The sequence below is a fragment of the Enoplosus armatus genome, chromosome 13 (genome assembly GCF_043641665.1).
Source record: "Enoplosus armatus isolate fEnoArm2 chromosome 13, fEnoArm2.hap1, whole genome shotgun sequence".
NCBI lineage: Eukaryota > Metazoa > Chordata > Actinopteri > Centrarchiformes > Enoplosidae > Enoplosus > Enoplosus armatus.
Window position 1 is genome coordinate 13,328,424 of NC_092192.1, and position 19,994 is coordinate 13,348,417.

A 19,994-nucleotide genomic window follows, 5' to 3' on the forward strand; every position below is an offset into this window, starting at 1 on the left:
ATGGAGTCTTCAAGTTTGGTCAGACGCACAGAATAACACATCATTTCATTGCTTCATTTGACTTTGCCCTTTCCTACTCTTCAAGATAGAATGATTCCTAAGTCTTAGAGAAAGAGGAGAAACACTAAACTGGGCTGCTTTGTGCAACCAGACACTCTCCCTCCCTTTCTATCACCGCGTTTAGGATACGTTATGTTGTGTAACGGAGGGAAACTGCTCATGATGAAATGTCATCAGCTCAGGGCAACGCAGAGAGCTAGTATGAAGTAGAAGAGAGGTGTTCAGTTGTGCGTAGCATGAGGCACTGGTCTGTGCTTCCCTATGGACCTCTGACCCCGGTCTACTGGGTCTTCCACACATCGTTGAGTAGTTTGACCACCTCCTCATAGATGACGAAGACTATGGCCACGTCCAAGCACACGCGGCCGAGCCTGGGGACTGTCCCTTTGTAGAACCTGCAGGAGGGACCAAGATGAGATGACGTTAGACGGCTTGTCTGCGATAGTGAAAACTAAACAGCATGCATCAGGAGGTGGATCAGAGTTACTCACGCCTGTGGTCCTTCGTGCTTCAAGATCTGGAAGGCACAGTCCACTGTGTTTTTGTAGCGGTGGGCCTCCAAACCCTACAAAAAACAAGAGTGCCTTAAAAAATGGCAGACCTGATGACAGCGATACAATCATCACGGAGTGTGTTTTCCTACCTGCATCCTGGTCTTCACCACATCCAGAGGCGTATTTCCAAAGACACTGGCAGCTCCCGCCGTCGCTCCGAACATCGCTGTGACAATTGGGTGCATTTCTCGTCTGGGGTCGTCACCTTAGTGGCCAAACCCAAAAGTTGGATTCATGGAGAATGTAAAGGAAAAAGGAGACAGGGACATGGGATTTTGTTTTGCAGTCAGCAGGCTTTCTCACCTTTGTACCAATTGCGCAGCAAGTTCATCACATAGAATCGGATGGCCTGATTGGTTCCTTGTTTCAGCACAGTCGCAGTCAGACCTTGATACGTCCCCCTCACACCTAAATCAAACAGATCATATAGGTAGTTACAGACTCAAGACTCAAATATTCCTAATGAAATGAAATAAGAGCCATTAATACCATGTTGATCCATCCTGGTCTCTTACCCTGTTCTCTGATGATCTCACTGACTCCGTGAAAGAAGCCTCTGTAGCGAGGTCTGAGGGAACACTGGTCATGGATCATCTTCACCTGGAGGACGAGGGAAGAACCATTTCATCAGTCCAGTGTTCATTCAGATCGTTGTTGATAAAAACAGACGTGGGAAGAGCGTCCTACGGTAAAGGAAATGTGTAACAGCAACCAGCTCCACCCACCTTGAGTGTCTCCATGGGGCAGACGACCACGATGGCCTCTGCTATGCCTGCTCCTAAACCACACACGAGGCTCCGCGTGTTGTCTAGCCGACCCGTGGCATCTCGCATCGGGTTGCTGAGCATCTCAAACGTGCCAAACCTATGAAGGATGGGAAGATGCTCCATTCAAGAATAACAAGGGCAAACCTTTGATGGTTCCAGTTTCTCAAATGTGCTGCTTTTTCTCGTCTCAACATTATAGTAAATAAAGCCTCTTTAGGTTTCAGACAGTTGGTTGGACATTGAGATAACCTTTGGCTCTTTGAGACACTTTTCACTGTTTTCCTATGTTTTAAAGACCAAACAGCTAGTCAATTATTTGAGAAAATAATCAGCAGATTAATCGATAATGAAAATAAATCATTAGTTGCAGCCCTACACATGTGGCTGCCTTAAGTAACAAGAACTGCTGTGTCACTGCTTTCACATCAGTCAACTGTTAAATACAATTTGAGTTTACAACCCTGCCGAGCTGTGATGCCACAAACCAAATGTGCGTTTATTCTATAGCTCCATTTTGCTAATTTTTACAAAAAAAACTGTTGTGTGTAAAAGCGACTGTATATCATGTGTTCATCTTCACCTCACTGCAGACTTGGGTATTGATCCATAGAGCAGGGAGCTGAGACCTCGATACAACCCTCTGAGCCCGTGATCCTGCACGGTCAACTTCACACAGTCACCTGCACACGCACACACACACACACACACACACACACAGCATCCAGGAGTGAGTAACCCAGCAGAAGACTGGCACACAAACCTGCAGTCAGTCATACATGTCCCAGTGACCTACCGATCCCTCTGTATCGCGGCGGGTTGGCCCTCTCATCTAGCTGCAGCTGGGTCTTGACATACTCTGTAGGGAAGGTGATACAGATCTCGATTCCTCCTGCAATGCCACCTGAGTGAGAGGGAGGAGAGGAGACAGACACTGCTGTCGGGATGTGTTGCCTCACTGTGCACGATTGTTCTTGAATGTTCTCAGAGAACTTTCTGCTTCTATGCCAGTATGAAACAGATGAGGTGGATTAATTGCAGAGAGGTGCTGGTGCTGGATAATTCCTGGCATATGTCTGTGTTTTAATTAGATGCTAATGTGATGTGATTACACATGGAAAAGAGAGCCACTGAATGTAGGTTATGAACCTTTCAGCATCTATATAGATGTTTTTAGATGAATTCAAGGGAATATAATGTTACTGTAATAATAAATAAATACAGAAAAGACACAAATACGTGCAACTACAACATGCAACTGTTGTAGCATCACTGCTGGCTGAGTGCGTTTTGACCCAGTTCTGCATGGATAGCCTTAATGGGCGACAGACTGAGATTAGGCTGCGCTGTGCAGAAAGCAATGGGCGACTAGGAAGGGGAAATCTGCGGGATGAATATGTGCAATGCAAAATCAACCTGCAAGGATGGCCTTTCCAGGATGCGTGATTTTCCTCCCTCCGACCGCAGCAGCCGCCAGGTTTCTCCTCGCTGCGTACGACCGCTGGTGGGCCGGCAGAGAGCCCGGCCCCGCCGCGGCGGCAGCGGCGGCCAGACGCCGGGATGGAGGCTGCTGATGGGGAGCCGAGCTCGGGCATCCTCTCCTGACACCGCAGCTCTCGCACGGCCCCTCACTCACCGAAAACGGCTTCAGCAGGGAGGACATTGTGGTCGCCGGGGCCGGTGATAAAAAATAAATATCTCCAACTGTAATGACGGTACCACTCAGACAATGTCACACTACAACAACACAGGGAGGCGCACCAGTGTGACGGCTGAGAGAGCATCAATATTCAAATGGCGGTCAGGTGATGGGGCAGGCCATTGGCTCACCATGCTGCCTAATGCCATTACTCATGTCATGTGACTATGCATGATATTTGGCGACCAATAGCGTGCAGGATGCTGTGTTATTGATATGCTGAGGCCAAATTGTAGTCTGTCTCAGGCTGTCAACTGCTATGATAATCCACAACCGTTACCACCAATATTAACCAATATTATATTGTTTTGCTTTAAGAAGATATAAACTCTAGACCTTTTCTCACCAGATACTCCCTTCTATGATGTGCACTATCTAATTAATATTATATCAGTCTATAAAGGGTGAATTAACATTATCACACAAATTAATATATAATCATATAAATCATATAAACATAATAATTTAGACATAATCTAAGTAAAGGGACTGAACTAAAACTAGGGTCATATACACTGTATGTATGCTTAATACATACTGTACATTAGTAGTGCAAGTCAAGCGGATACATAGCCATAGACTGGCAATGTGCTGCATTGGAATTGCATAGATTACTATGGAATTAACTGTACATTAGCATATATATACACACACACTTATAAGTATGCAGAGGTCTGTATCATGTGTGTATAAATATGTGTTTATAGAGGGATATCGAGGTACCATAACACAGGGATTTACACTAATACTCTCAGAGCCTTATAATGATAATAATAATAATACAAATTAGAAGAAATCAAATAAATAAGATTAAAAGCATACAATAGACTTCACTCCCGTGGTAGTGTGTCATGAGCACACAATCAAGCCAGAGCGCACACACACACACACACTGCCTCCCCCGATCACCCTTTACAATGAAACTAGGTCAGTGTTTCCACACATACCCACAACCCACAACCCCCCTGAGAAAATCACTCAGTGTCGAAACTACAAACTAAAATGCCCAATTATTGTTAAATGATTTGTAAAACAGATGAATTTCATGCTTCATTCTTTTTATTGTTTTTGTGTCCACTTCCACACGCACATTTGCATGTGCTCAGTGATCATACGAGGGGGAAGACTACAGCGTAAAACTCCAGGTCAGGAGGGAGATGCAGGTGGGAAGACAATATCTCCTCCAGCTGGTCTTTCTGCTCGTCGGTGTCATTAGTCGCTGAGTAGATTCTCACCTGGAAGACAAGATGATCAACACGAGCATTATCATGGTGTGTATGTGCATGTCAGTATATATGCAAATTCAAGACACTATTGATCTTTTTTTCTCACTCTGATCATGTTGAGTAAGCGCCTTTGTGTCAGTCTGATGTGCAGCAGCCTCTCCACAGTTCTGATTTCTAAGAAAGCCCAGACTCTCAGCTGCTCCAGATGCTCACACACCTTAACCAGCTCCAGCAGCTCCTCATCCAGTGATTCACTGCAGTTGCCCAGGTTCAGGGTCAGACACTGAAAATAGACAAGATCAAGGTTACATTCACACATTCACATTGATTTAATGTACTAATCAGATTGAAATTAATTTGGTTCTTCGCCACAGAACTATTTCCTGCCGTGTTCTTTGCTCCAAACTTGACTTGTGACATGACTTCAATATAACCACCTCAAAATCTATTGTATAGACGTACACTTTTCAAAATATACATAAAACTTAATTTATCATGTGTCCCTCTATTTACAACACAGATAACAAATGATGACAACACTGTTGTTGAATCCAGTTAATCCAATACATTAATAAGGCAGCATGTTCCTTAACTCTAGGTTCACTTACTAGTTTTATTTTCAGGGCTTTCAACCATATTTCAATGTGTCAGTGAGAAGCAGTTGAAAGCTCTGGAAAAACCTACTGTTTCCAGGATCAAAAATTACATTTCATGCTAAAAAATGTGGTCGGTGGAATTCGGTTTGGTATTGTTGAGATATTTCAGTCTGGACCAAAGTGGAGGAAGAACATTATCTCTTTCCAGACTTAATGACTCGGCTACTTTTTTACTAACTTTTTATGTCCAAACCTCAGCAAATCACACCAAAATGACCTGAATTGATATGTTTCACTGAATGTGTTGTGGGTGAACATTCAGTTTAACATCATCTCTACATTTTGCTCTCTGTGAAGCTGCCTGCTCAGCATCCTGACCTGCAGACTGCGTCTGTACCGAGGCAGCAAGTCACAGAGGAGAGGCTTGGCGCTGCAGTCTTCGTCGGGGGAGTAGAGAGCTGTCATGGTGTATTCTGTCAGGGGAATCTCAGGCAGCAGTATCCTTGCAAGGCAGTTAGTGTTGATGACTTCGTCCACCGTAAGCTTGACTTTCAGGCCCGGGCAGCTCGATGCCAAAGTTGCCCATGAGCCACCACAAACCAGCTTGACAGAGAAGATGAAGCAGAGACAGAAATGAACAAAGGAAACCTGGGGGAGGTATTTTATTTCCTCTTCACTTTTTGCTATTTCAGCATGTGCTCACACCCAGGACTTTTAACTAATCTCACAGCACCTACACTATTATCTTGCCAAGGGGAACATTTCACTTAGTGGATAAGTTGGCAGAATAATTACACCGTCAGGACTGTGCAGGTGTGTGTGTCCTTACACTCCCCAAAGCTGATATCTATGATTTTTCAATGCTTTCTGTGCAATCACACAGCCATCAATGTAAGCAGTTTTCATTAGGGATAGTCCACTGTACCAATGGCTGCTATAACCTGGCAATTCAGCAGGTAATGTCAATTTATTTCTTGCTTACCTGTTGATGAGGCTCATTCAACGCGCAGTGCAGTGAGAATGTTTGCAAGGTTTTCCCATCTCTACTGGAGTTCTGCCTCGGTCCTCGCCGTCTGTGCTGGAGAGCCGTTAGCAGCTCATTGGACAGACAAGGGTAACTCAGGCTCAGGTCCGTGAGGCCTTGCAATTGGTGCAGCACGTGGGGCATATTGGGGTTAAGGTAGACAGGCACATCACCAGAAAAGTAGTCCTCCAAGTCCAAAGACGAGATAGAGCACCGTTGGTGCTGAGAATCTGAAAGGGCAGAAAGCAGCTCCAGACCCTAGAGGTTGTTAATGAATACAAGTTGCATGGTGGATGTTTAAAAATACACAATGAATGTTACATTCTCACAACAGTATCACTTTTCTCCTTTCATTTTAAAAAGACACCCTTCAAAAACTAAATTAACTTTATAAAAGTATTTTCACAGTGGAATGACATTAATGACAGAGTTAAGGTATAAACGATTACCAAGTAGTGGTGGAAATTATGAATTGCTATTCAAATCCAGATTTGTAGTCTCTGACTATGCAGTTGTTGTTTGTTTTTTTACGGCCAGCTATCACATCACCATACCATACAAACATGACGTTACTTTATCTTGTATGCACAAGATCTTATGCACACAATATTAAGAAAAAATAATTCAGGATTGTCACGTTTCGTGTCTGCTTCCCGTCTTTAGTTCAGTCTTGGTTTCAAGACTCAGCACAAATCTTGCCTAATCTGCAACAGGGCTATTTCTGTGGATTTTGCTGTCTGTCAGTAAGCCTTTCTCTAGAACATAACATACTGATCAATCAGTGGCACTGTCAGACGCTACTGAGGGAATCTGTCTGACACTGATGATTCAGCACACTCAGCTTGAGGATTCAGTGTTAAAGATTCCTTCATTCACACACTGAACACCTCTAGTCCCAGCCCTCAGCTTTGACTCTTTTTGCTCACCAAAATCACTGTGGTGAAGCACCTGTGGCTGCAGTGACATATCTGCTGGTACATTATCTTTGGACTAGTGTTGTACTCACTTGATTCATGTTGTTTCGCATCCCCTTCAGACAAACAGAGGTGAGATTTGAGGATCCTCTGCGGAGGAAGCCAACCAGGCAGTCTACTAAAGCTGTCCTGAGCCTTAAAGTCCAGGAGGACCGGTCCAACTCCAGCCCTATGAGGGAAAGGGACCGGAGTGGGGCCCTTACACTGTGGAGACAAAATAATGTTCAATTTGGGTAGTTGTCAGTTACAGTGTAAGGAGGGATTATTTTGGTGCTGAATTGTGTAAAACTAAGATTTGGTTTAGACAGGCCTTCAGGAAACACGCCTTTACCTGGTAAGCTCAAGGAACAGCCCGCTGATGGCTTGCTCCAGTCGCTGGGCTACCAAGGACCTGCGTGGAGGACACACACACACCTCCAGCTTCTCCAGGTAGACTCCCAGACTGCGGGCATAGGTCACAGCAGAGCAGTATTCAGACTGCCTGAATTTGGACAGCCGTCCACTGAAGCAGAAGAAGCGGGAGCGCCAGAGAGAGGGAGAGCGCATGACATTGTGCCAGTGATGACAAACCAGCTCTGCGCTCCTGCGATCACGGTCAGAAAGAAGCCCGAACATATGCCTCAAGCACACATCAGGAAGTGACCCCCAACAGCGCGCCCTCTCTGAGCTGCACTCATGACCTTCATTGTCTTCTTCCATCTCTTTTTCACTGTCCTCATCTTCTCCACCAACACCTTCCCCCAAAGTGCTGTCTTCTCTGTTTTGCAATGGGACAAACTCCTCATCCATTTTTGTTTGTATAATGACAGAGAGACAGAGAGATTACCTGAAGCTGCCAGCAGTCCAACAGTGAATGGGACACTGACAGAACGTTCAATTGGGTTCTATTGTGACATCACAACGACTCAATTCTCAGTTCAGTTCCCCATTCATTTCTATTAACACATTACAACAATTGGTACCACTTTCTCATAGGGCACCCTTTATAAAGGGTTTATAAGTTGTAACTCATGGCGTTATTAATAGTTCTATTAAAAATACTGCAATATAGTACTGCTTTATAGATTAGTTCTAAGTCATTGACTAGAACAACGTTTGGGTTGCCAGGTTGACTGGTTGGATTGTTTGACTACTTCTTTCTAGAAAAGGTTCAACATTCATTTATTTATCACAAACAGAGGGTTGCACAATGAAATGTAATTTGTAGCCCCTTCCCGCTACACACACTTAGAACATATATGCAAATATTTAAACTTGAATAGAATAAAATATAATAAAACTATACTACAGTTACTTATATACATATATACCTACACACGTATACACACAGAAAGTATGTACAGTACCTGCTAAAAGAAATACTTTGATTTATAATGGGAATGATGGTAATCAAAAACCAGCATAACAGAAAGTTCCATGTCGTTTATTTAAGTGTCGTTTAGGTGCGGAGGATGAGGTGGAGTTGAGGAGTCTCACAGCCAGTCTGGTGGTACGGCAGCGGACACTTCTGTATCGCTTGCCTGACGGCAGCAGGGTGACCATGGTGTGGCTGGGGTGGGTATTGTCTTTTAGTATCCTTTGGGCTCTGTGCAGACACCTCACCTCTCCAATATCACTGATGCTCCGGTAGATGGGTACCAATGATGTTCTGTTTAATCATCCACTGCAGAGCCCTCCGGTCCTGGGCCGTGCACATCCCATGTTAACTTGGCACAGGAAGTTTCCTTAAGAAATACAGCCATTTCTGAGCTTTCTGTACTGGGATGGAGATGCAGGGTTGCATCAATTAAAATAGGAAGCAAAAGGCAGCTCCCAGAAAAGCAGAGGTTACAAAAACAGTCCAACCTATAAGCCAGTTTTCCCTAGCAACCATACCCCAGTAAAAACAAAACAACGCAAGAGAAGGGAGGAGATGGGGAGTAAGGATCCTGGGACAGTATTAATGAATAAAATAAGAAATAGGGAAGTGGAATAGAATAAAAACAAACCTAACTTCATCAAGCTGAAGAGGGGCACTACTGCAGGGTTCTCCTCTCTCCTCTCTTCATTCAAAGGCAGGCCTACTCATATTTGAAAAGACAGACTGATTTTGTACACATGCTGTTTATTTGTACTAACACATCATTAAAAATATCACAGAAAGTAAACATAAACTCATAATGAAACAAGGAATGAACATGGCTTACATGGCTAAGCTTAAACAGACAATAGTTTACTAGCAGAATCAGACGCTGCACAGAACTTTTAGGTGCAAAGTATTTCCAGAGAATTTTTTTTAAAGCACAAGCAACATATTTGTCTGATGATGACTCCATTTATTTCTTTGAGTTCCTCAGCCCTTCAAACAGTAGACACTTGGCCTGTGCAGAGAGAAAGAAAACAGTCATCAGATCTCTAGTAAACAGAGAGGCATAAGCCGTGGTATGTTTGATGGAAACTGTGAGCCTGTGTGTCTCTATTTATGTCTGTGTGTGTGTTTACAAGTGTCTGTGCCAACCTCATGCCATCGCAGTGTGTCAGGGGGCAGCCCCAGATTGCAGTGAGGGCAGGTGTGTGTCTCATCGGGCACTTCCTGGTTTCTTTGCCCCCAGCAGGGCCCCTCGCTGCCCCACAGAGGGCGACACGTGGAGTGGGAGGACCAGGCTACGCCAAAGTGAGGTCGAGGGTCCGTCTGGTAGCTCACTTTGTGGCCACTAGAGGGGAGTGGTGACATAGTATCCGAGTATTCCTGCAACACAGCGTCACAGGAGAGTCGTGTTACCATAAAGGCATATTTTACAGCTCCGTTTTGAGATGTGATTTGCATCTTTAACAAAGAGACAGACTGTAGAGCTGCTCCACAGACACTGAATGAATGAGCTGACTTTTTTGGGATGTGCTGAACTTATAACAGCATGCCTTACATTCAGAGAAAGTTGGATGGAATATATCAAGCACATTTCTATGAACCCACAGGCTCATTACTATAATTCAGTCTCAATGGACTCAATATCATCATAATGAAAAGTGGATGATTGTTAAGTAAATTATTTGACTTCAGTATTGCCGTCAAAAGCAATGTTCTAATGGGAATATTAACTTTGATAGAAGGTGTGAAAGAAAAAAAGATTATCATAATAAAATTGAATTTTAATTAAATGAAAAATTAAAGTCATTCTTTCCATGGCAAAGCTTTGAGAAATAGCACTTTTTAAAAATGTATTCCTGCACATTTGCACCCGGGCAAGATTTGTGCAAATGTATGAACTTGTGCACAATATATTTCAGCCACATACAGTAGATCTGAAATATAATTAATTCCATACAAACTTTTAGTTGTACATTTTACTGTTAATTGTATTTAGCCTTCACTCTGTATTTTAGGACTTTTTAGGTATTTGTCCTGTTAAGGTATTTTCTTAAAACCATTAACGCCAGCTGATACACATCCTCCAAAACTATAGAAAGTGAAAAAAAATGTATTTAGTAAAATTACTATGAATCAGTATAATGAATTTAGAAAATGCCGCCACACAAACAGTATTTCTTCTGATCTCACTAGGTCAAAAAGCACAAGGTTTATTTCCATAAAGAAGTTATGAATTCCCAGTAAGGACAGGCTGTTATTTTTAATTGCGCATAGAGGTTTTGTGAAATTTATTTAGAGAGAAAATAAGTTCACACAGCTTTTCCACTTCTCAGTGTATCTGATCAGCTCTGTCTCAGCGAAACAATGTGTTTAGTCAGAGAGGTTGAAACCTGTTTAGGAGTTTCAGGACGATACTCTGAGTCAAGAGACATCAGGCAATACCAGCAGGGTTCAGACGGGCGATCTGTGAAGACACAAACACAAAAGTACTACGCCAGCATTAATGCTAACACTTCAGTAAATAGCCTCAAATGAGCTGGTTACAGATACAAATCAAGGACCATATATAAGTCATGTGTATGTGTGTGTGTGTGTGTGTGTGTGTGTGTGTGTGTGTGTGTGTGTGTGTGTGTGACTTACTCTGTGTGTTGGAGGGATGAGATGACACTGAAGGGGGGGTCAACTCTTCCTCTGTTGGCAGGGGGGACAATGGGAGGCAGTCAGCATCGTCCTGTGTGTTTGTGGCTATCAGAGTCTCCTGTGGTAAGGTCTCTGCGCCACTGATACATAGATCCTCCCCAACCTTCATCAATCACATCAAATAAGGGGCACACCAAAATCTGGAGCAAAAATTTGTTTTAACTTCACTCAGTTACGACTTTCTTGGAGGTACATTATCTCTGATTGATGTAAGTTTGCAGTATATATTACGAATGCTGGTCTAGTGTTAATCCTTCCTGTCCAATCTTACCTGACTGGGCTCCACCTCTCCATCACAGCCTCCAACATCAGCCTGGTTGTCCTCCTCTGGTTCCTGCAGGTTTTGGGGCTCGCTGCTCTCCTCACTGCAGCTCTGAGTCAGTGTGTCAACCTGGGTAGAAGTCGTCCCACTGAGGTTTAGAGAGAAGCCGCAGAATTAAAAAACATGTCCTCCTAACCGCCTGACTAGAAGGTTATCAGCCAATCAATCTTCAGCTGATTACGCGGATGCAGCCTCTACTGTTACACTCAAGACGAGCATGTGATTAGGCATAAACATTGAGACTCTCCTTGCCTTACCTCTGGGTGCTCTCTCCCTGATCTTCCCTCTCTCCCTCCATCCCTGCTCATGTGTCTCCCTCCCAGGGTGCCTGATTCTGTTTCTTCCTCTTAATCCCACCGTTCTTTGACTTTTCCGTCTCTTCCTCGGCCCCTGTCTGTCCTCCCGTCTGTCTGTGTCTCTGCTGTCTCCCCTCCCTCTCTGCGTGTGAAACGGAAACTCCAGGCTTTCAATATTTGATGTGTCTGAATAGCTCACAAGCAGGTTTCTGTAAAGAGTAATGAGGTGAGGGCTCTGATGTCTCTGCAGTGGAGTCTGCTTTGACACAAACAAGCATGCTAAGACCAATGCTGAATACACATTCTGCAAATTCAAACCCTAGAAAGTGTCCACACTGTGCTCCCACAGCATCCCTAGAATATAAAATGTATTTACTTTATTCAACAGCAATAAACAGTGTACAAAGATATGTCTTGTTGTTGATACAGAGACTTATTTACAATATTACAGTAAAATATATTTGTTTGAATCAACCAATGACCATCGCCGGAGCTAAACTATTAGTCGAATCATTGATGGACAGAAAAATTACTGTCAGCTGTTTTGATAATCGATTAATCGTTGATGTCATTTTTTAAGCAACATTTCTAAATGTTCCCCAGTTCCAGCTTCTCAACTGTAAGAATTTTCTCATGTGATAATTAACAAACGTTTCATCAATCTGAAAACCATTTAAGTTGCTATTTATCTAGCAAGCTAGCTAGATAAATAGCTGTAGTTATTGGTTACTTTGCTGATTAAGATTTAAGGCACAAAGCAAATAATCATCTTATAAAATATGATGTGTCATTGTAGATTAAACTACCCAACAGTGTATGAAGTAGATAAAATGAGCCCACCTTCATTAGCTGCAACATTAAAATGCTTCTTACCATTTTGAAAGGGGCCACTCTGATGCCTAATGTGTACTTTTGATTAAGTACATTTTGCTTATAATACTTAAAATAATACTGGGATCTGAAATATTTATTTCACCACTGTAGCAACAGCAGTGGCTGACAGCAGCAGCTCAATGTGTCATTCTGTACATTGTGTTCATCCAGGACTGCCATCTTGTGCACACAACAGCAACATGACTGCATTGTAAGTGACTCATTCCTCCAGCAGATGGAAGAAGAGCATTTGCTTTGTGGCTCATAAGCTGTCGGTGGACAAACAATACCAAAGCCACATCACTACCTCTGGGAATTTCTGTCTTTCTCTCTTTTCCCCGCTCTTTTTGTCCATTTTTGTCCACCGGTTATTTCATTTTGTCTCCCCTAGTCCAGGAGCATCTCTTGCATGAGCAGCTCTCTATTCAGCTCTCCTTTCCTGTGCGTTAACTTCTTCACTGACACGAGTTTCCACTATTCAAACTCCACATAATCATGTAAGACATGATAGGCAGCACACATCAATGAAAGCCGTTTTCAACCACAATTATCAACTAAATTATGTGACTGGTTTTTAATTTCAGGGTCGTTTTGAAGAGCTGTGGAATGTGTGTGTGCATGTGCACGTGCTTGTGTGTCTCTAAATGGTGTGTGTGTGTGTTGTGTTGTGTGCCAGCGCACTCACTGATACGTGTGTCTGTATGCGTCCTCCTGTAAGTGCACGGCAGGTAAGGAGTAATTTGAGTGTTTTTCCTGTATATGTGTGTTTTTTGTGGGAGGAGGGAGACAGGAACATAAGTGGCGATGACTCACCAGTCTTTTGTGACAGTGGTGCAGAGAGAGTGCTTTTCACCCATTTCTCTCCCTTGGGGCTTGCATACAAAACAAGAAATGGAGAGAGGATAAAGAAGAAAAGGAGACGAAGATTGGGTGTTAGGGAGCATTACAGAGGAGTAGGGGGGGGGCATGGATAATTGAAGGAAAAAGGGAGAAGATGGGAATGAGGGTAGAGAGCGGGATACAGAAAGGAGGAGAAGAGATGAAAGGAGAGAGCAAAAAGACAAGGGTTGTAGAGATCATAAACAAAGGATGCGGTTTCAAGGGAGAGGCCTTCGCGGCTCTGCCTCTGTTGTCCTAATGGCTGGTGAAAGCATGGTTGATGAGGCGTATTATGTGGCATAGATTATGTCCAACAATGGTAGTTTAACAGATGACAAAATTAACAAACATGAGGGGGGGGGACCACAATGGCAAGGTTCAGATTCCATTCAAAAAGCTGTTTAAGGTCAGAAGCTACATCATATGGAAAAAAGTTCAAGTATCTTGACTCTTTGAAGATATCTAATAATCACCTATGACATTTATGTGTCAGCAATTTACTTGCTAATCAACCTCTTTAATCTTTGATATTAATGTCATTGGGTGGATTCTGGACTTTTTGACAGACCATCCACAATGTGTGAGAGTTAATGGTATCCTTTCAAATAAACTTCACCCGTCCACTGCTTCTCCTCATGGATGTGTTGTCTCCCCTCCTTTATGTTCTTTACACGAACAGCTGTCAAACTAAATGCAAGAACAGACACCATATAAAGTTTGCTGATGATTTTGTTATGCTAAGTTTTGTGTCTTGGTGTAAGGAGTCTTTTCTTGAGTTGAATGTGTCTAAAACCAAGGACACGATTATTGACTTTACGAAGACAGCACCCAAGCCAAAACTGACAGATATTGAGGGGAATGAAAATGACCTGGTGGAAAATCACAAGTATTTGGGTACCGTGTTTGACAAACTAGTTGAGCTTCCAACCAAATGTAGATGAAAGGTAAAAAGGTACAACATTTGTACCTCTTGAGAAAAATGAACTCTTTTAATGTGTGCACTACAGTGATGACTCTATAGATGTTTCATTGAGTCTGGGCTGTCCTTCTGTATTGTGGCATGGTTTGGAAACCTGAATCTGGCCAATAAGAATAGAACAGTAAAGTCATAGCTGCAGCTCTCTGACCTCTACTGTAGGTAGGTCCTAAGGAAGGCCCAGGCCATGTTGGACTGTCCCCCTGCAGAGGTAGTTTGAGCTCCTACCTCCAGGCTGTGGATACAGAGTGTCTCCTCAGAGGACAAAAACATACAAAGTCTCTTTTGTCTGCACAACAATTAGTAGCCTGGATTTGCACAAGTGATCTCTGCACCCAAGCACTTTATGCATTTGGCACTGAGCTGTTTTTTTGCTCTGCCTTCACATTTGCACTGTTTGTCCTTGTGATCTGTCTAGATTGATGCATATGTTTTTTATGATGAATGTGTCTTCTTTTGTATACCCGGCTGCAACCAAATTTCCCCTGGAGGGATAATAAAGTTTGACTTCACAACCAACCACATACGGATGTGAGGCATAAAATTTGCCGTGCCTGCTTCAAATTGATTGAATGTATCTAGGTTTGATAGCATTTTAAGTCATTTTGTGATACTAACACTAACCCTATATTTTGGCCCAGAGATATCAATTTGAAGGTGTTTGCCATATCTCGCCTTTTCGGCTACTTTTGATTAGTAGGTCTCTCCTCTCACAGCAGCTTTTATATCCTCAGGTCCAAATTTGACCAAATTTCAAAATAAAAAAACACAAGTTGTAAACTGTTAAAGCTCAGTAATGTTAAACCATGACTGAACCTCTGTAAGAATCATATTTTATACTTTAATTTCAATCAAATCAAGAGATATAAAGGCAACAAGTTCATTGCCAAAAGGAACAACCTCACTCGTCATCGCATTTTTCAGTTAATGCATCAAAGAACTTCACAGACTACAGTTCACTGGGTCAGAAAAACATCCTGGCATGCCTTGGAGGTCTAACTCTGAAGTCATTTAATCACAGTTACAAACACTGCAACAAAGATAGGTTCATATTACAGGTTAAATACCAATTAGCAGCATTTCTCAGTTACAAAAGAGGTGTGGAAATCAACACTTTACGACGTATTTTCAAAGCAACATGAGGCGACTAACAGAACGCTGACAAAACATCTTGTGTTCAAACAGGTGTAAAATCACAACAACATATGGCAAACACAGGTAAAATTGATTTAAAAAAACAGCGATGCCGAAACCGACCAAGAAGGGTATGATGGTCATGCACAACATATACAGTGGGGACAGTTTCTTTTTTATTTAACCTCAGTTTAGCCATCTAAAATATATTTTTTTGAGAAAGTCCTGGTCAAAATTGCAGCATAAATATGCCACACAACCCAAGACAGAGCTGACAGGCACAAAAAGAATGGGAATAAGGAAAGAGGAAAAACCTTTAAACCAGGGCATAAAAATACACTGTTTACTGAACAAAAGACCATAAACAAGATACTGCTAGTTGCCATGCAACCTAATATGACCCATTTTTGTATCAGTGTTTGCAATGGTGATTTGGTCCTATTTCATGTGGTGTTAGTAGGTTAGGTTTGATGTAATTTTTTTCAAGCCATGTGTAAACACATCCATTGCACCAACTGTTGCACAACCAGAACTTTTGCCAATGTTGATCTGTAACTGTAACTGTTTACACTGTAAACTAGTGTCAACTCTTCACTTTATGTGCATAGTAAATTCTGTTTTGCTGATGTCATGCTGACATTTAAAGTTAAAGGTTCAGCCAAAGTCCCATTGCTGTAGAAATTCATGATCATTATTTAATCAGATTTTGAAGGTCTTATGGCTATATTAATTCAATATTCATACTACTAATGGCTGACATTTTTCCTCGCGTTTCTGTTTCTGTAAATGCACAGGCTTCTTGGGGCCATTACTGATGAATTGCTGTGCTGTCAGACTCTTTTGTGCCAGGAGCTGGATGTAAACCAAATTTTGTGCCTGTGAGAGTTGGAACCTTTTGAAAAATTCAAATTGCATTTTAATTATAGCACACCCACCAGGCAAAATATAAATGATTACTATAAGGACGTAATGTGATCTAAAGCCTGACACACAATTATCCCATTGTGTTAAACATTTTAAATCTCAACTGTGTACTATGTCGCAGAAATATGAATGTGGGCATGTAAATAGCAGCGTCTCAACAATGCTCTTTTTGTCCACGGCTTGGCAACAAGGTGTGAAAGAGGACTTTATGAAAGGCTCCTTTTCATAAGCAACAATGTGTGAGCATCCTCTGAGCGGACGTCTTGTATTATCAGAGTGGACCTGCTTAGCCACATCTTCAAAACTGTGAAATCTACTGTGTGAGGGAGAAAAACTGAACTTATTGTATCGCACAGACTTTACACAGGTGTTTATGTATCATGTATTAGCCACTATGTGGGGTGTAAAGTCCAACATATAGCACATTACCATCAATAAATCATCAACCCGTCAATTTTGAGATGTTGAGATTTTATTGAAACATCTAACGACTGGCTTTACAGCACAGAACAGCTTAGCAACCTCTCTTCATATTGTTGCAGTGTGCACCAAAGTTTAATGTTTAATTTGAGAATGTTATGGAAGTTTACAAAAGCCCAAATGGCACCTTGAAGAGACGATTTTCATCAATACATAAAAAGGAGCTAGATTAGATTAGATTAAATTAGATTGGAATAAATTGGAATAAATAAATAAAAGAAATGTAAATACAATAAAATTTAAATAAAACAAACAAAGTTGTATTATTTATTTTTTTAAATTTAAATAAAAAACAAATTACATTAAAATTTTATTGTTTTATTTAACTTGAATTTGATCAAAGTTAAATTAAATTAAATTAAATTGAATTAAAACTTAAATAAATTAAAAATAAAATCACAAATTAAATTAAATTGAATTAAATTAAAATAGATAGATGAGCTGATGAGTAACTGGATGCTGTACTCATAACGGTCAGAAAATTGAGTTCTCACCTTCAGAAGTTGGCTACATAGCGGAAAGGAAGGGGGCACACACAAGCAAGTAAAAGTAAAAGCATGTTATTCATTTTTACTAAAATTGAGGTTACTTCTTTTTAACTCCACACGCACAGATGTTTTTTTTCATTTTCTAACTCAACCGATGCTGACTCAAGTGATGTCACTTGACTCTCTGTAAATGTCCAAAATGTCAAACTAATCCTTTGCCTTTTCCTACCAACAATACAACCATAGTGTATGTCATATTATTACATTGCTGGACATATATAAATGTTACAGACATTACTGTCAGTGGCTCTTGTAGGCCTGGTTGCATCGTCTTTGTCACAGTAGCACAGCTTGCTGATGGCCAGGGGGCCTTAATAATGAAATCACAGCAGCCACAGATTAAACAAAACCAGATAAATAAAGATATTCACTCTTATAGTCACCTAGGATATCTACAGAAGGTACAAGCTGTAATTAAAAATCTGAATTCATAACATGGAATCCAAGAATGACTCAACAAGCCAAGATAAAGCTATGAAAGGTACCATTCCAATCAACTGGTGAGCAAGCTGGCAAGATAACATGCGATTAGACCATATTGACTGCCTGCTAATCACTGTCAGTGTTTGTACCACTGACAGCATACATAAGGTTTGTTTTGATGCCAAACAAGCGGCAAGCCAGGAGCACTTCAAGGAATTATAGCAGAAGGGCATATTGCCCGTGTGAAGTGAGAGTGAGGAGGAGGTGTGGAAACAAGATATGGCAAAACCTATCTACCAAGCACCTTTTCCACCGGCTGATTGGCTGGCTCGAGGCAGGAGCGAACATGACTCAATCTTTATCTTGAATGCCAGCAGCTAAATTACTATACAGCTCAAAGAGAATGTGCATGTGTGTGTGTGTGTGTGTGTGTGTGTGTGTGTGTGTGTGTGCATGTGTGGTCCTGCGCACAGTGTACAGATGGATGACTCATCCACCAATCATGTGACTCATCAATCACTGCAGTTACCATTTCCCTCCCTCCTTCTGAATTTTTCCGTTCTCCAGTTATTCCTCCCCCTTTTCATTCCCATTCTTGCTGTTTTTCTCATGTTCATTTTGACTGTCTGGGGATATGATAAACTCCCTCTATAGGCTTTTCTTCATTTGTCTCCATATTGATGCAACTGTGACATACATGAGTCGTGCTGCCGCTACGCTTCAACCAATTGTCTTCCTCTTTTGTGTATTTTGATTTGTTTCGTTACTCAAGAATCAAGTGTTCTTGCTATATTTGCTGCTATTCAAGTACAACATAGCACTCGCCAAAAAGCCATTAAAAAACTGAACTTTAATAAAATAATTGCTTTTATTTTTTATCATATAGCAAAACTAGTAATCATCATGCTGTTATTTACACATTGCACAGGCATATTTATTTCACACTGTACATCTTACAATGCTAAAGGTGACATCAACAACAACACTCTCCTTTTACAAGACAGATGGCTTCACTGTGGACACAGTGGCCCTCTTCCGTTGAGATTTCTTTTTTTTATGTTCACAGTTTATTCAGAGAAAACAACCATCTTGAATTCCCCATACTGTTTTATTTTTTCTCTTTTTTTGTTCTTTTTTTTTTGTTCATTTTTTAAGATGCAAGTAGAAAGACGTGCATTTAACGGTTTAAGCACAATCCCTGACTCCCCGGCCTGAAACTTTTCAATGAATTTCCTCGGAAAATGAACAAAATGTTTGCAGCCTCTTGGTGGAAATCAGTTTAAAAAGGCTGCATAACAGATAGCGTGAATTCAAGTATTCTTTTTTTTTTTTTTTGGAAAGAAAGAAAAGATAAAGTTAATGGATGTGATGCAAGATAAAGTATGTGTGGGGGGAAAACAAAGAAATAGGTGAGTGAAAACATGAATTGGAGATGAACAATGAGAGAAAACATGAAGGACTCCTACAAGGTCAAGGAGTACTGTGGTGATTAAGGTGGATCTGCCATAAATGTGTTGACACAATAACTTCTGGATCCCAAAATGATTGAAAACCCTTCGTCCACCAGGTTGGAAGTGTTTAGTGTTTAAGTTTGTGCTTTTGGAGTCCACAGGGTTTCCACATTGGGACCTGGTTGTGATGATAATAATATACAATATGATATTTCCCTTTATAGAACCATGGTGCTTGTAAGGCAAAAATCTGAATCTTGAGTTTGAAAAACTGAAATGTGTGTATTTGGCACCTTTGCAAATTGCAGCTGTTTAAAGTGGATCCAATCGAGAATAAGAAAGGCAACTACACACATCAAGTACAACAAAAAATATGCTGTCAACATTTGACAATAGCAGTGTTTGGTTTTTTTTTTATATTTGTGTTGCTAAGAAGTAATTGAACTACTTTAGTTTTGTAATATGACATACAGAATATAAAACAAAAGATAAAAAGTGATGTTGTAAACATGGTTACAATGGGCACATCTGCTTGTGATTGTATGTAGGTGTGTTGATGTGTGTGTGTGTTTGCGTGTGTGTGTGTGTGTGTGTGTGTCCTCTAGAAAACTCTGAATAATGCAAGAGCATCAGAGATTGACCTGAATGGAGGCAGACATACACCATGGTATGTTCTGTTTCAAAATGTAAACTGAGCAAGAGGCTGAACATGGTTACAGGGAGCTTAAACTGGGACCCCTTCA

At 41.4% G+C, this 19,994-nt stretch overlaps 3 protein-coding genes across 3 annotated transcripts in view; 1 reads left to right on the plus strand and 2 right to left on the minus strand.

Annotated features, from left to right (window-relative positions):
* Positions 1 to 340: 340 nt before the first annotated feature.
* slc25a1a (solute carrier family 25 member 1a) lies at positions 341 to 3,041 on the minus strand. The gene is made up of 9 exons (XM_070917666.1): positions 2,795 to 3,041; positions 2,175 to 2,282; positions 1,962 to 2,061; positions 1,340 to 1,478; positions 1,130 to 1,214; positions 918 to 1,022; positions 704 to 819; positions 552 to 625; positions 341 to 455 (listed from the first exon to the last, which is right to left on the minus strand). Exons 1-9 carry the CDS (start codon positions 3,039 to 3,041, stop codon positions 341 to 343), a joined length of 1,089 nt encoding a protein of 362 aa, XP_070773767.1.
* A 1,145-nt stretch (positions 3,042 to 4,186) lies between these two features.
* On the minus strand, positions 4,187 to 7,686 carry LOC139295470 (F-box only protein 39-like). Its single transcript, XM_070917665.1, has 6 exons — positions 7,229 to 7,686; positions 6,930 to 7,101; positions 5,882 to 6,181; positions 5,278 to 5,502; positions 4,410 to 4,586; positions 4,187 to 4,312 (listed from the first exon to the last, which is right to left on the minus strand). The coding sequence occupies exons 1-6, from the start codon at positions 7,684 to 7,686 to the stop codon at positions 4,187 to 4,189; spliced, it is 1,458 nt and encodes a 485-aa protein (XP_070773766.1).
* A 1,711-nt stretch (positions 7,687 to 9,397) lies between these two features.
* Positions 9,398 to 19,994, plus strand: part of tmigd1 (transmembrane and immunoglobulin domain containing 1) — an 83,395-nt gene continuing 72,798 nt past the window's right edge. Inside the window, exon 1 of the mRNA XM_070917661.1 lies at positions 9,398 to 9,571. Coding sequence (XP_070773762.1) covers positions 9,398 to 9,571 — 174 coding nt within the window. The remainder of the gene's footprint in view (positions 9,572 to 19,994) is intronic.

Coding starts and splice junctions, on each gene's coding strand:
- slc25a1a (XM_070917666.1), bottom strand. CDS start 3,041: ATGTCCTCCCTGCTGAAGCCGTTTTCGGTGAGTGAGGGGCCGTGCGAG. Junction 1,479..1,961: donor ATACCCAAGTCTGCAGTGAG/GTGAAGATGAAC, acceptor CATCCTTCATAG/GTTTGGCACGTTTGAGATGC. Junction 1,023..1,129: donor TGAGATCATCAGAGAACAGG/GTAAGAGACCAG, acceptor TGTTTGATTTAG/GTGTGAGGGGGACGTATCAA.
- LOC139295470 (XM_070917665.1), bottom strand. CDS start 7,686: ATGGATGAGGAGTTTGTCCCATTGCAAAACAGAGAAGACAGCACTTTG. Junction 6,182..6,929: donor TGCGAAACAACATGAATCAA/GTGAGTACAACA, acceptor AACAACCTCTAG/GGTCTGGAGCTGCTTTCTGC. Junction 5,503..5,881: donor TGAATGAGCCTCATCAACAG/GTAAGCAAGAAA, acceptor TTCTCTGTCAAG/CTGGTTTGTGGTGGCTCATG.